Below are 15,867 nucleotides of genomic sequence, written 5' to 3' on the forward strand. Positions count from 1 at the left end.
AGGAAGGAAGGAAGGAAGGAAGGAAGGAAGGAAGGAAGGAAGGAAGGCGGGCGGGCAGGCTGGCAGGCTGGCTGGCTCCCCCTCCAAAGCTCCTGAAGAGAAGAAATCTTAGTCCGATATTCTTCCAGGCCCAAGAATCCTTGGCTGAGGGTGGAGCAAGCCTTCCAGGAAAGTCGCAGATGGGACTGTGATTGCAGAGATCACATGCACTCCGTAAACTCCACCCAGGAGCTCTGTGCGAAGGACTGACAGGAACAAAAACAAGTGGTGTTTCTAATGGCAGGACCAGGTTTCTTTACATGCAGGCGACCCAAGAATGGCAAAGAACCCCCCGGAGTAGAAAGTCTAGTGCACGCCATGAAGCCCAACGCTGAGATCCGCTTGCTTGCTCATGGCCCCTGAGCACCAGGGTCCTGCTGGACACGCAGATACAGCAGTGGACAAAGTGAAGGGCTCCCTGTCCTCCCAGCATCTGTGGTCTGGGCCTGAAATCGCCGGGCGGCAGCCTCCCTCTTATACAGAGTCCCTGGGCCGCCGCCTTGTTTATGTACAGCCCGTGAGCTGAGATTGGTTTTTACATTTATAAGGGATTGAAAAAAGGTCAAAAGAATAATATTTAATGACACATGAAAGTGATATGAAATGCAAATTGCAGTGTCCATACATAAAGTTTCGTGGGACACAGCTGCGCCCACATTTGCATACTGTCCCCAACTGAGCCGAGTGGTGGCAGGCGCCCGGCACTCGGCACCCTGAGCTCTGGACTGTGTTTACAGAAGATGCTTGCCAGGTTCAGCATGCCAGCCTCACGTCAGGGGCCTTGCACCTGCAGTTTGCAACCTGCGCCCTGCCCTGCGGCTGACGTCACCCTACCTCCGCAAGGGCAGGTCCCCAGCTGCTCATGCCCCTGCCAAATCGTCTTCCTTTCTCCGGACGCCAACTGCATTTCCCTCCTACTGGGCACAACCGAGGTTCCTCTAGACACGCTGGACACGCACGTGCGCATGTGCCCACATGCATCCACACACACAGCTGCGGCACCAACTGGAGAGTCGGGCTGCGCTCTCCCAGGCGCTGCATCTTCTACCTGTTGGCGTTGACTGAGGATGCCTTCTGGGCCAGGAGCCATGAACGGGGCTTTGCAGATAGAGGTGCAGTCCTCTGTGACAGCCTGGCGGGGTGGGCATCGCTACCGCATGTTGTAGGCCAGGAAACCGAGGCCCTGAGACACACTTCAAAGTGGGGGAAGCCGAGGGTGCGACTGACACACCAGGCCGTGTCTCTGCCTATGCCACCATGTGGTGCACACTCTGTAAGTGCCTGTTGACCTGGTTTCCTCTCGGCCTAAGGTGGGTGGGTGGTAGCCACGTTAGGGTATCCCTGCTGGGGGCTTTCCATCCCTGCTCCAGTTCCTGCCCTGAGGTTGGCGGCCCACCCCATTTCACAGGAGGAAACGCAGCCTTCGAGAGGGTTGCTCAAGGTCACAAAACCAGTTTAGATGCTGAAGCCAGAAGACAAACCAGGTCTATCTGAGCCAAAGCCTTTCTCCGAGTGTCAGGGCCAGCGGGGGTGAGCACCTCGTCTTCATGGAGGTGCTACGATACCTCCGCAGTCCTCATAAGAGATGCTACGATACCTCCGCAGTCCCCATAAGAGATGCTGCACCTATCTACACCACCGTGCACACCCCCCTGGGTTGCTCCTTACAGCACACCAGTCACAAAGCGCACCAGGCAGGTGCCCCCAAATGGGTTCTAGACCAATCAGTGTCATGGAACTCAGCCTCCCCTCTCTTTTTCCAAGACAACCAGTGCATCACTTTCCTGCCCAACATTCTATGGAAAGAACCATTTGAAAACAGCCAGACTCAAAGCCAAAGCACATTAAATCCAGCCTCCCTCTATGGGAGCCGCACGGTGCCCACTGTGTCTTCTGGCTCCTTTTGTCCTGGGGGAAAAACACTGCAATCCTCTAAACACATCCCATTATCCTCCATTCTTTACCCGATTTGTGGATTCAAACAATTCTTATTCAGTGGAATAAGGAGCAATTAACAGGACTAGGGATTTATTAAGGATAAGTCATGCCAGACAGTTTTGACAGCTTGTTTTGAGTGTGACAGAATTACAAAATCCGAGGCTAGATGCATTATGTATTTAGGTTTTTGTGCAGCATCTAATACCAGGCTTGTGAAATTATTCTTGCCAAATGGTCTGAACCCGCCTGGATGAGAACAGTCTCATGTACCGGAAACTGACTCAAAGACCAGAGACAAAGGATAAATGACATTCAGCCATGCACCCAGATGGGAGTCGGCGTGGCAGGGGCAGGGAGTGCTGTTTCACGAGGGGCTGCAAAGGTCAGTGTTAGGGTTTGTTTCCTGTAACATCTTCATTATTATCTGGAGGGAAAGGCACACTGCCGGCCACCAGGGCTGTGTGGGAGGGTGGGAAGCTCCAGCCTCTGAGAGCTGATGCTCACCCTGCAGCTGCTCAGCAGTGACCGAACATGAAGAGGCCAGAGAGGGACTAGAGCAACATGGGGGCTGGGCCAGTGCCCCCAACACCCCTGCTGCCCAAGAACAACCCACGGAAGGCGGGAGGGGACAAAGCCCATCAGCCTCATGGACTTGGAGAGTGGGGAGGGCCCCGTCCCCCAGCCATAAAGCCTCAGTGGGTTGGGCTGTATCCCCAAAGAAACGCTCAAGTCCTAACCCCAGTACCTGTGAATGTGACCTTGTTCAGAAAAAGGGTCTCTGCAGATATACTGTTAGGTTGAGGTCATATTAGGATAGGATGGGCTCTAATCCCATATGACTGGTTTCTTACAAGAAGAGACCCAGACCACATGGGGGAGGAAGGCCGTGGGACCACAGAGGCAGCGGCTGGAGTGATAGGTCTCCAGTCCCAGGAACACCAAGGGTTGCCACCACCACCAGAAACTAGAAAGAGTCACGGACTAGATTTTCCCTCTGAGCCCCCAAGAAAAATATGAGCCTGCCCACACCACGGTCTTGGACTTCTGGCCTTTGAGCTGTGAGGGAATCGCTTCTGCTTGACACATCTGGATTGTAGTGCTTAATTATGGAAGCCTGAGGTCACTAATGGAAGTCTGATTTCAGAAGTGAAGAATCAATAATGGAGTCCAAAGGTCCCCACTTCTGTCTCAAGGCTAGCGGTGGGGTGGTAAACTGAGGCACTGCACAAGCCACACCTGCCAAGGAGTAGATTCATTTTCCTCCAAGATACACATGACAAAAGAAGAACTTTTCTCTAAGGCAGGGGTCCCCAACCCCCAGGCCTTGCTTGGACCAGTACCAGTCCATGGGCTGTTAGGAGTCAGGCCACACAGCAGGGGGTGAACAGCAGGCCGGCGAGAGAAGCTTCAGCTGTATTTACGGCCGCTCCCCAACGTTCACATTACTGCCTGAGCTCCACCTGCTGTCAGATCAGCAGTGGCGTTAGATTCTCACAGGAGCATGAACCCTATTGTGAATGGCATATGCAAGGGATCTCGGTTGCACGCTCCCCATGAGAATCTAATGCCTGATGATCTGTCACTGTCTCGCATCACCCCCCAGATGGGACCGTCCAGTTGCAAGAAAACAAGCTCAGGGCTCCCACTGATTCTACACTATGGTGAGTTGTATAATTATTTATTTATATATTACAATGTCATAATATAAATAAAATGCACAATAAATATAAAGCACTTGAATCATCCCCAAACCATCCCCCTACCTTCGTCATTGGAAAAATTGTCATCCACGAAACCTATCCCTGGTGTCATAAAGGTTGGGGACCGCTGTTCTAAGGGGCCAGAAGAAAAGTTCATAAAGGTTGGGAACTGCTGTTCTAAGGGGCCCAAGGGAAGATTCAGGTCTGTTAGGTGGTGGCTAGCACAACCCTCAGCACCTGGCGGCACAGCTGCACCTGTTGTTTATACTTATGAAATGGAACACACATGCCATCAGCACCTGGTGAATTACCTCTAACTCTGTGCTATGCTACTATCATCTTTCTCGCTCTCTCAGCACTTCATACCCTCAGATGATGGTTTTTTTTGGTCTATTCAGGAGTACTGAATCAGCTGTTTATTTCTTCCCCCTGAGGATAGTATAGCATTTCATCTTTCTTTCTTTCTTTTTTTATTTTTTGAAACATAGTTTCACTCTTTGTTGCCCAGACTGGAGTGCAATGGTGCAATCTCGGCTCACCAAAAACCTCCACCTCCTGGGTTCAAGTGATTCTCCTGCCTCAGCCTCCCGAGTAGCTGGGATTACAGGCGTGTGCCACCACGCCTGGCTAATTTTTGTATTTTTAGTTTCTCCATGTTAGTTATGCTGGTCTCAAACTCCCGACCTCAGGTGATCCACCCGCCTCAGCCTCCCAAAGTGCTGAGATTACAGGCGTGAGCCACCACACCCAGCTCATCTTTCTTTATTCCCAAATTCTAAATGCAATGTTTCCCCCTCTTAAACAGATTATTTGGTTGATCGGAACATTGTGCTTCTGCTCATGTAATATATTCTCCTACAGATTTTCAAATTTGTCCCAGCCAGTACTGGTAAGACCACAGACTCCATCTCAGTCCCACACCCAACAGGTCTTACTGTACTGTAAAGCTACTGTCTGATAAACAGGACTTCCTGGACCCCAAAGCCACACTATTTGTGTCTCTGCTATGAAACCCCAATTCTGGTCTTGTGGACTCTTTTTATATCATGCTAGTCTTGATCAGCTAAAACCTGACATCCCAGACACAACATCATCAAATTAAATACCTAGTAGGTGAACAAGTGCCCAACATCAAATTAAATACCCAGTATGTGAACAGGTGCCTAACTCATCTGTTTTTCTTGACATTATATCACTCTCCTAGAGTCTTCACAAAATATCAGAAATGGTCCCCAACTCCTCATAGAATTAACATGACATAGCTATAATCAACTACTTATTCTTTCATTTTCCAGACGTTGAGAACCTATTATGAGCAAAATATTGTGCTAGGGAATGGGGGTACAAGATTAAAAACATAATTAAGGATAGAAATGTGTTACAGTACATACATAGCAAGAATAAAATGCAGAATTGAACAAATATCCCAAAAATGCTATACAAATACTTTTGATGTCCCGAAGTTGTGAGAGGATATCTGATATCTTAATTTTCCACAAATTCATCTTTGTGAAAAAGTGACAAAGTGTCATTCCAACTCAGTGTGGGGGAAGCAAGGCTTATTTCATAAACAGTGCTGGTACACGCCGTGATGTTCACCCAGAAAACACCCTCCATATCAACTCCGCATGTAGGTGGAAAAGATAAAGCATGCACTAATGGGAGAAAATTCAGAAAGCGACTTGTATACCAAAAGGCTGGCAGGGGACATTCTCATACGAGATGGGTGCCCAATGCCTTCGTGGACGGGGAGGTGTCCTTGCGGGAGAGGAGCCACCACACACGGATCACAGTCAGGAGGAGACATGCATCAGGCAGGCCAGGAAGAGTTACTATCCCCATATTCACAATGGTGTAAAAGACAAACCACCCAGCAGAATACTGGACAAAGGCTACAAATGCACACCTGGAAATAAGAAATCCAAATAGCACACTGGTGGAAAGATGCGTAACTATCGTCAATGAAAGGGGAATGAAGGCAATAGCGAAATACCATCTTTCACTGGTCAGATTACCAAAAGTAAAAGAATGCTATTATCCAGTGCTGGCAAAATGCAAGAAAGCAGCCTCTGTCATCCACTGCTGGCAGGAATATCCACGCTGCAGCCTTCGGAGAAGCAGTCCAACAACATAGGTTCAGGTTAAAATCTTCATACCTTTTGACCCCTGCCTTTCAGGAATCTGTCCTGGAGAAATCCAATCAACAGTACTTAAGGACGCATCACCATGGGGGCTTGCTGCAACATCGCTGTGTGGTGGCAAAACACCAGAAACAACGTGTGTCCATCTGTAGAATGGTATTCTTAACTGGAAAACGTCCATATCCTAGGTAGCTACATTTTTGTTTGTTTGTTTGTTTGAGGCGGAGTCTGGCTCTGTCACCCAGGCTGGAGTGCATTGGCATGATCTCAGCTTACTGCAACCTCCACCTCACAGGTTCAAGTGATGCTCCTGCCTCAGCCTCCTGAGTAGCTGGGACTACAGGCGCCTGTCACCACGCCCAGCTAATTTTTGTATTTTTAGTGGGAATGGGGTTTCACCATATTGGCCAGGCTGGTCTTGAACTCCTGACCTCAGGTGATCCACCCACCTCTGCCTCCCAAAGTGTTGGGATTACAGGCATGAGTCACTGCTCCCGGCCACAGCTATGCTTTTAAAGAAGTTAGATCTCTGTCTGTTGACCTGGACAGTGTGTGGGACACCAAGTGCCTCAGTCTGTTAAGACTGCCATCACAAAATACCATTGACTAGGTGGCTTAAACAGCAGAAACTTGGCTGGACTTGGTGGCTCATGCCTGTAGTCCCAGTGCTTTGGGAGGCTGAGGCGGGAGGCTTGCTTGAGCACAGGAGTTGAAGGTTACAGTGAGCTATGATAGCACCACTGCCCTCCAACCTGGGCAACAGAGCCAGCCCCATCTCAAAAAAAAAAAAAAAAAAAACAAATACAGACAGGATCTCACTCTGTCGCCCAGGTTGGAGTACAATGGTGCAATCCTGGCTCACTGGAACCTCCACGTCCCGGGTTCATGCGATCCTACCTCAGCCTCCTGAGTGGCTGGGACTATAGGCGGCATGAGTCACCATGCCTGGCTAAGTTTTGTACTTTATGTAGAGATGGGGTTTTGCCATGTTGCCCAGGCTGGTCTCGAACTCCTGAGCTCAAGGAATCCGCCCACCTTGGCCTCCCAAAGTGCTGAGATTACAGGCGTGAGCCACCATGCCTGGCCCCAACATTTTTTTCTTATAAAACAGATATGTATTTTCTCCCAGTTCTGGAGGCTGGAAGTCCAAGATCAAGGTGCTGGACGATTCTGTTGCTGGCGAGGGCTGTCTTCTCGGCTCACAGTGGCCTCGCGGGGAAGCATCCACAGAGGCAGGGCGTGCTCCGGCGTCTCCTCCTGTCTTGTAAGAACATCAGTCCCACTGGATCCTGGCTGCAGCCTCATGATCTTAGGGGACCTTAATCACCTCCATAAAGGCCCTGTCTCCATGCAGTACAGTCACAGGGAAGGCAGGGCTTTATCATGACTTCGGGGGGCACCGCCAGGCCATTGTGTGCAGAAAACATTTAAACTTATTTAACATTTCCACATTCTTCAGTGGAATATACGTAGCATGATTTCACTATTATTGTAAAACATTGAAGCCAAAAACCTGCATAGCTGCTGCCTGGTGTCTGAGTGAGTGCAGTGTTGGCAAGGGCGAGGCTCTTGACTTCAATGGGAATGGAACAGGGTTGGGAGGTAGATATGCGTCTTTTCTCTTATCTCTTGCTAAAATCATCTTGTGTTATTTTGATAATTAATTTTTTTTTTTTGTTTTTTTTTGAGGCAAGGTCTTACTGTCACCCAGGCTAGAGTGCAGTGGTGCAGTCACACAGCTCATTGCAGCCTCGCCCTCTTGGGCTTAGGTGATCCTCCCTCCTCAGCCTCCTGAGTAACTGAGACCACAAGTACACGTCGCCACACCCTGCTAATTTTTTTTTTTTTTGTATTTTTGTAGAGACAGGATCTCCCTGTGTTGCCCAGGCTGGTCTCAAAATCCTGAGTTCCAGCTATCCTCCCACCTTGGCCTCCCAAAGTGCTAGGATTACAGGGAGGGGTGAGCCACAGCAGCTGGCCTTAACATTTTTAACAAAGGAATATTTGAAAACCCGCATAGAGTCATGAGACATGTGAGTATTTGGCCTACCTGATTTGCACAAGGCCTGGAAAGCCACACACCGGGGTCCTGGCCACTGCTGGGCCAGTGCAGGGATCTCCAGGAGCCTCTCCTGAGGTGTGCCCTGGTGGCCCCGAAGGAGTTCAGGCTCCTTCCCCAAAGCTTCAGGCAGCTTGAGAGCTCCTTTGCTAGATAGATGAGCTTATTAGTGGACCACAGGAACCCCCTCAAATATTAGAAATGACCATTAATCCTGCATTTTCGTAGAGAAGGGACAGCAGAGCTCTCCTGAACACGCACACCCAGCCTCCATGTGGCTGGAGAGGCCTCCTTTCCTCTGATGTTTTCAGAAAGTTCAGGAAAAAGGACATGAGAAGGACCCAAAGAGCCTAATTAACTTTGACTTGACTTCAACAATGGGCAGGAGAATAAGACCCCTTTTAATATAAAATTAAAATCTCTCCACCGGAGCCCTATCCTCGCCAGCGCTCTCTCTCTGATTGCTTTAAATTGGTCTTCTTGGCCGTGTAGGACTGTGGTGGGCGGGCCCAGGAGCCCAGACTCACCCATTCCCGGGCAAGTGTGTTCACAGAGCTCTGACAATGCTGGCTCTCAGTCATTGTCACTCTCCCTTCTCTGGCCCCGGTTAAGCTACGTCGTGGGGGGATCAGCTGCTGCCAACGTGGAGGCCAAGCTGGGATCACTTCTTCATTCCAAGGGTGGGTGGGTAGACGGTGGCACTCAGAAACGTCAGCCGGACCCCTGGCCCTGCATAGGCAGGACAGCAAGGTTGTGGCTCTCCAGGGCCAGCTGAAGAACAGGACACTGTCTCCACTGCTACAAAGCATCAGAGATTCCCATCTTCTTTGAGGCACGGCCATCTTGGTCTTCCTGCACTTCCCTGTTCTGTTAGAGACCTAGTTATAGACAAGGCTTCTCCACCTAAGAAAAAACAACTTTGTCCCAGCCATGAGTATTCTGGCCTTCAGAACCTGGAGGTGCTGAAGACCCCAGGAGGGGAACTGGACCGCCGGCTCCTGGTGAGTAGCCAGAGGCTGGGAGTGGCTGTTTCCCAGTCTTTCATGAGACACCTGAAGTCTGACGTTCTACACGAAATCTTGATCCACATTGGAGGCCCTGAGCCTCCAACCTTCCATGTGGCTGGGTCCTTCCGTCATCACCCTCACCCATCCCAGATTCAGACACCTCTGGCCTGTGTTTGTTTCCTAACCTGCTGTAACAAAATATCCCAAGCTAGGGCCTTGAAACAACAAAAATTCACTCTCTCACAGCTCTGGAGGCCAGGCGGCCAAGACTGAGGCACCAGCAGGGCCGTGACCTCCCTGCAGGCTCAAGGAAGGGTCCTTCCTTCCCTCTTCATAGTTCCGGTGGCTGCTGGCAACCCTCGACATTCCTTGGTTTGTGGACACATCACTGCACCTCTGCCTCCCAGGGTCCTTGGCATTCTCCCCCGTCTGTGTCTTTGTGTCTCCATCTTATCTTCTTATGAGGATGCTGGTCACTGGATTAGGCCCTGCCCCACCCCACCCTGCTCCAGTATGACCTCATCTTAACTGACAACATCTACAAAGGTTCTATTTCCAAATAAGGTCACCCTTCAAGTGTCTTTTCTTTTTTTATTTTTTTTTTATTTTTTGAGACAGAGTCTCATTCTGTCGCACAAGCTGGAGTGCAGTGGTACAATCTCGGCTCACTGCAACCTCTGCCTCCCTGGCTCAAGCGATTCTCATGCCTCAGCCTCCGGAGTAGCTGGGATTACGGGCGCTCGCCACCACGCCCAGCTAATTTATTGTATTTTTAGTAGAAACGGGTTTTACCATGTTGGCCAGGCTGGTCTCGAACTCCCAACCTCAAGTGATCCACCCGCCTCAGCCTCCCAAAATGCTGGTATTACAGGCGTGACCCACTGTGCCCGGCCCACACTTCAAGTTTCTGAGTGGATGCAAATTTGGGGGGCACTGTTAATCCAGTGCACTGCTTCACCAGATTTGGGGCATAGTTCCACAACCACCTTAGCCTCTTCCTGTCCTACTGATGTGTCTCTCTCTCCACACTGGCCCTAACTATAGTCAGAGGTCCACAACTGGCAGCAAAGGTTTTTTTTGTTTGTTTGTTTGTTTGTTTTTTTTTTGAGACGGAGTCTGGCTCTGTCTCCCGGGCTGGAGTGCAGTGGCCGGATCTCAGCTCACTGCAAGCTCCGCCTCCCGGGTTTACGCCATTCTCCTGCCTCAGCCTCCCGAGTAGCTGGGACTACAGGCGCCCGCCACCTCGCCCGGCTAGTTTTTTGTATTTTTTAGCAGAGACGGGGTTTCATCGTGTTAGCCAGGATGGTCTCCATCTCCTGACCTCGTGATCCGCCCGTCTCGGCCTCCCAAAGTGCTGGGATTACAGGCTTGAGCCACCGCGCCCGGCAGCAAAGGTTTTTAAATGGAAAGAAACACACATCACCAGCAGGGTTTTTTTGTTTTGTTTTGGTTTTGGTTTTTTTTGTTTGTTTGTTTTTTGTTTTTTTGGAGACAGAGTCTCACTTTGTTACCCAGGCTGGAGTGCAGTGGTGCAATTATAGCTTACTATAGCCTTAACCTCCTGGGCCCAGGCAATCCTCCTCCCTCAGCCCCTCTCCCCTCTACAACCCCTGCACCTGCCCAAGTAGCTAGAACTACAGATGTGTACCACCATACCCAGCTATATTTTTTTAAGAAAGTTTTTTACAACTGGGGTCTTGCTATGTTGCCCAGGGGTCTTGAACTCCTGGCCTCAGGCGATCCTCCCACCTTAGCCTCCCAAAGTGCAGGGATTATAGGTGTGAACCACTGCCTAAGGCCAGGCAGCCTTAGATCATTCTTTATATGGTTACAACCCCACAACTTTCTTTAAACATTGGCAGCTGGATTTGAGTGAAGAAAACTCCAGACTTTTATAGAACAGGGTTTCTCCACCCTCGGCACTACTGTCGCGGGGGACCCAGTGATGCTGTGTTGTGGGGCTGCCCTGTGCACTGTGGTGCTGAGCGGCATCCCTGCCCCCACCCACTGCATACCAGGAGCCTCTCCTCCCCTCCAGCTGTGAAAACCAGGAATGTCTCCAGTCACTGCCAAATGTCCCTTGGGGAACAAAACCATCCCCAGTTGAGAACCACTGGCATAGAACCTAGCTCCAAAAGTAGAAACTTGAGCTCAGTCATTCTGCTGAGACGAAGGCTCTCTGCTCTCCAGTCTGATGGTCTCCCTGTCTTGGCCTTCCACATAGTTTTGTTCAGGTGGAACCCTTTGTGCAGCTTGACTTGATATCCTTGGCTATAAACTGAGCCCAGAACCAATCTGACTGTCCCCAGACACAACCCGCCTAGTTCCCACAGGCACACGTGCCCTGCGTCCTCAGGCCTCGACTGAGATCCGATGCTGCAAACTGCGTGACCGTTCACCCTTTCTTCTAGGTGTTAACAGGCTTCTCATTCCAGAAAGGCTTTTTTGAAAGGAAAATTTGGGCTCATACTATGCCAAAATTCTTGGCAAATAATTGCCTTCTGTGCTACATGTTGATGTTTTTAGAAACAGAAATTCAAGAAATGGAATCTAAATAACCTATAGATAATTAGGCTAGCTATGACATTTAAGTTCGAGCGGCTTCAATAACCAGCTTAGAAGTTTTCGAACAGTGTCTGGACAGCGCAGTCTGGTGTTGGACACCACCAAGCCTTCAACCAGCCGGCCCTGATTTATAGGCTGCTCAAAGCGTGTCCTTCTCTTCCTCTCTCCACAGCTTAGGATGTCGGCACTTCCCTGTCAAATGGGGCTGTGCCCACGGTGACACGGCCAGCATTCAGAGAGGGGATAATTCCTTATTTGTACTTCTGTTTCCTAAGACCCGCTCTGTTGACCCTCTGGGAGCTTTCTCTGCATTCAGCTTCACACAGTCACACCAGGCAGACAGCAAACAGGGAATCCCAGCAAGAATGTCAGGCCCAATGGGTGCTGGCCTAAGGGAGAGCCTGGACAGAGCTCCTGGGCGGTGCCTCAGAAGTGGGGAAAAGGCTTGTTTTGATTCACCAGTTCCCTAGAACCACCTAAGCCCTGGGCCTCTGGCCACTGTCAGCCCGAAAGCAACAGCAAGAAGCCCTGAGCAAGACGAGTGGCCCTTGCTGTGTGCACTGTCACTCTCCCTGCGTGGATTGGGTTAAAGTGTGAGAACGAGACCAATCTGGATTCCACACTGGCGGCCTGAGCAAATAAAGAGGATATGCGTCAACATCCGCTCAAACTGATACATAAGATTTTGCAGAGATCAATGTCTAGGAGGATACTTCATAAATTAAAATGATACTAAAATTTCGAGAGGAAAAATTGGTTCTGAAAATTCAGCGTGATTGGTTTTATAGCTGATGGATGACAAAGCTAGCTTTGTGGGTTCTGCTCCCAGAGGGGAACCGTGCCTCTGTGTGTCCCTCCCTGCAGGCTCTGTATCTTCCTGTAGGTCACTGCCTTTCTCAACTGTTCTTGGACAGCGTTCTCCAGCTCTTTACAAGGAGGACCCCAGATGACCCACTGCTGTATTTTATGGTTCCTACCACCTCCTCTGAAAATATGTTGCTGAGAAGTTTTTTTCAATCAAATCCAGCTGAAAAGAACTTGAATTCTAAAATCCCATAATACCTCTACAATGTCTTCCCATATTATCACAATGGAAAAACTGCCTCGCTCATAGAGTTGGGTCTGCAACACACACGTGCTTGTGCCTCACCGTCTCCTGGCCACGCGTGTTGGGAGTCCCTGGGAAACACGAGGGACAAAGTTCATCTCATCAATCAGGAAAACGCATGCCCTCGCACACCACCTGTCTGAGTCTACAGTCAGAAAACAAAATGTGCTCGTTTCTCCTTTACCGGTATTACAACCAAAAGGATCCCAAATCGATACCCACTCAGTGTCCTTCTAACAGATACAAGCTCTGCCCATCACTCGAGAATCTTCTGTTGCAGTTAGAGTAACCAAGCATAAGCCCTAGAGTGGGAACCTCTGTGTGGCTCACAGCACACAGGCAGCCGCAGAAACAGCGCCTCCCAAACGGCGCGGCCTTGCTCACCCTCCAAACCCAGGCGGCGCCCGACAGGAACGGCTGGAGGGGGAAAGAGCCAGGCACCTCTCATTCAGGGTCTGACGTTGTAACTTGGCACATCAGTGAGTCTGCTCGGAACATGCCCGTTCGCCAGAGAGGGTGGGGAAACATAACGAGCTTGTGCCTCATTCCCGATGGCTCTCCACGCCAAGTTAACGTGTTTAAGCCCACGCCCAAGTGAGGCGTGCACACCCACCTCCCCACGGGTGCAGGGCCCCCCTCAGAATGGCAGCGAGGCGGACGCCCCGGCCAGCGCAGAGCCGGCCGGCTCCGCCACCCAGTGCGTGGGAAGTCCCGCGGCACCAGCAGGCTCCACCAATTCGCTCCATCCTGGTCCCGCGTGAAAGCCCCGAGGGGCCAAGTGGGTATCAAATGTGAATTCCACTCGTCCACGGCGCCGAGCGTGATGAAAATCTGAGCGCCTCTGACCGGGGAAGCAATAGCTATGCGATGAAGGCGAATTTCTTATGGAGACCAGAAAGACGTGCAGTCGGTAATTACCTGCTCCCCGCGGTACCGTCCCTGCTTCATGCCTGGCTCTAACCGGACAGACTCGGCGGCTTCGCTCTCCCGGCATTGTTTCAGCACCCACCAAGAAGATTAAAAATAATCTCTTTCCCTTTTAATTTTGTGTCCCCCACATCCCCTCCTCCTCCCCACATCCCCTGGGGACGGCATGAATTTTAATCCCTGAGGTTTGAGAGGGGGAGGGGGTGTTAACCCCTTGTTGAGGGGGCGGCCCGAGGCCTGGAAGCCCGGGGGGAAAGGTCCCCCTGCTGGCCCCGCCGGGAAGAGCACTGCGACCCCCCAGGACACTGACGATGCCCGCCGTGTGTGTGCACTGCCCAGGCCAGGGGGTTAGGGGCCCCAAAACCGGGAAGCAGGAGAAGCTGCCTTTCCTTTCCCCTGACCCAGGCACAGTCTCCTGATGGCCTCAAGTGCCTCCTCTGGTGCCCAGATAGGCTGCCAGCCACATAGCTGCTCCACGCCTTCCTGCGCATGCACACACACACATACGTGACACACATATGCACACACATGTGCACACACACCGTGCATGCATAGACACACAGGCACGTGTACACACGTGCACAGACACAAACACACATGTGCACTTGCTTGTGTGCACACAGACACACACACACGATGCAAACACTTGCTCCTGTTCCCCCAGGTTTGAATTTCCACCCTGGCCTTTCTGATGACGTCAGACCTTAGCCTGCCGGGCTGATCAGGAAGGCGAATGGGCCGCAGGTAGGGGCCATGTCTCAGCCTGCTCCACTCACAGCGTCAGGGGGTGGCCAACTGCACTGAGCCAGGCAGCCCTGGTGGCAGGTCTGGGCAATTCATAGAATTGGGTCCTGAACGCCCCCTACTGCCCCTACAGCAGCAAGGGGCTGGCGTGGAGACTGGAACGTGATGGGACGCCAGCCTGTAGTGAAGGCCACAGTCAGGCCACAACTAACATGCAGAGCACAGGGCTTTCTGGGCACTGAGGGAGTGGGCACTGGGCAGCTCCCAGGCAGGCAAGATCAGGCTGGGGAGTCAGAGCTCGGCCTCGGCCCGGTGTCTATGGGCAAGGGACACTGGAGGGCATCACCTATCTTCCTGGGAGGATATGACTGAGGAGGTCGGTGGTTCTCTGGCTCTGGTGGGCACAGGACCTCAGCTTGGGGAAAGGGAGGTTGAGACAGCCCAGTGGTGACCTGGCTGATGTGAGAGCGGTTCTGTGTTCAGCAGAAAAGGCGGCTGGATATGCAGCACATTGCAAAGGGCAGGGAGAAGGCTCCACTCAAAAACAAACAAGTGGCAAAACACCCCCGCATCCCCAATGCCCTAATGCCAAACCCAACATTTGTGGGGCTCCTGCCTTTGTGCCTGGTCAGCATGCAAGCACTTCTGGGATGGACCCAGCATTGGTGCCAGGGCTCCAATCATCATGGACTATTAATGCCAGCTATTCCCCTGTGCCCTGCCTCCAGGAAGGTGAGCTGTGCTGGACCAGCAGCAGAAGCTTCAGGGGAGAGCCTTCTCTCTGCTAATGTTTGATCACTTGGGAGAGGAGGAAGGGAGCATTTCAACTGCAGATGAATCATGATCCAGAGATGGGAGAAGCCAAGAGCTTACAGGTGCACACACTCAGGCACAATGGCAGCCAAACATATAAGGCATAAGGATACACTCAAGAAATGTACAGAATCCACAGGAATAAGACAGAAAAGCTTTACTGAAGGACATGAAGGAAGCTGGGAATGAGCAGAGCACATACCATGAGACAGGTCCAACCAGCTGCCTCCCCAAAACCCCTTCTCCCTTCCTTGCCTACAGATGGGGCCTGATTTAATCCTAGAAGGTTTCGAATAGGGAGGTGACATTCAGGGCCCATCCTGCCTTCCACGGGGCTGCAGAGGCTGAAAAGCAAAACCCCACACTTCCAAGACTCATTTGCAGCTGGAGGGCTCTATAGGATTGGGGCCATGTCGTTGGATGCATTCCTCTGTGATTTGGAAGGTGGTGGACAGAGAGCCCGACTTCTCACCGATTCTGCTATTCTCTGGTAAGCACGGTCTACAGTCATCGGGATTTTCTGGAGAAGTCTACAACATCTTCTCATGGGAATCAGTATGGGGAGGGTGTTGTGATATGAAGAGGCAGGTAAATTCCTTTCCATTTAAAAGAGCTCAAGTGTTTCTGAGATTTGCAACTGGAGGCTGGCAGGTATATTATTTGGTGCAAAATTTGGCTGTAGGTAGTAAACCCTCCAGGATGAGCTTCTGGGCTGGGCTGGCCTCACCTGGAAGGGTCAGAGGCAGTGGGGCCCAGGTGCCGTTTGAAATGGCATGCTGTCAATCCATGGCATGCAGTGGCGAAACAGGGACTTGCAGCATTACCT

At 51.2% G+C, this 15,867-nt stretch overlaps 1 protein-coding gene across 4 annotated transcripts in view; it reads right to left on the reverse strand.

Annotated features, from left to right (window-relative positions):
* CNPY1 (canopy FGF signaling regulator 1) overlaps nucleotides 1–15,867 on the reverse strand; it is a 92,848-nt gene that overhangs the window by 20,216 nt on the left and 56,765 nt on the right. For 3 of the 4 annotated variants that reach the window (XR_004229104.1, XM_031936101.1, XM_023225498.2), the window contains exon 1: nucleotides 13,476–13,570. The exons of the other annotated variant lie outside the window; for it this stretch is intronic. Coding sequence is in view for 2 of the 3 variants with exons in the window: in XM_031936101.1 (XP_031791961.1) it covers nucleotides 13,476–13,505 (30 nt within the window). In the remaining variant the exon portion in view is untranslated. Of the gene's footprint in view, nucleotides 1–13,475; nucleotides 13,571–15,867 lie in introns of those variants that run through there. 4 annotated transcript variants of the gene reach the window in all.

This window comes from Piliocolobus tephrosceles, chromosome 8, assembly GCF_002776525.5.
Source record: "Piliocolobus tephrosceles isolate RC106 chromosome 8, ASM277652v3, whole genome shotgun sequence".
Taxonomy (NCBI): Eukaryota; Metazoa; Chordata; class Mammalia; order Primates; family Cercopithecidae; genus Piliocolobus; species Piliocolobus tephrosceles.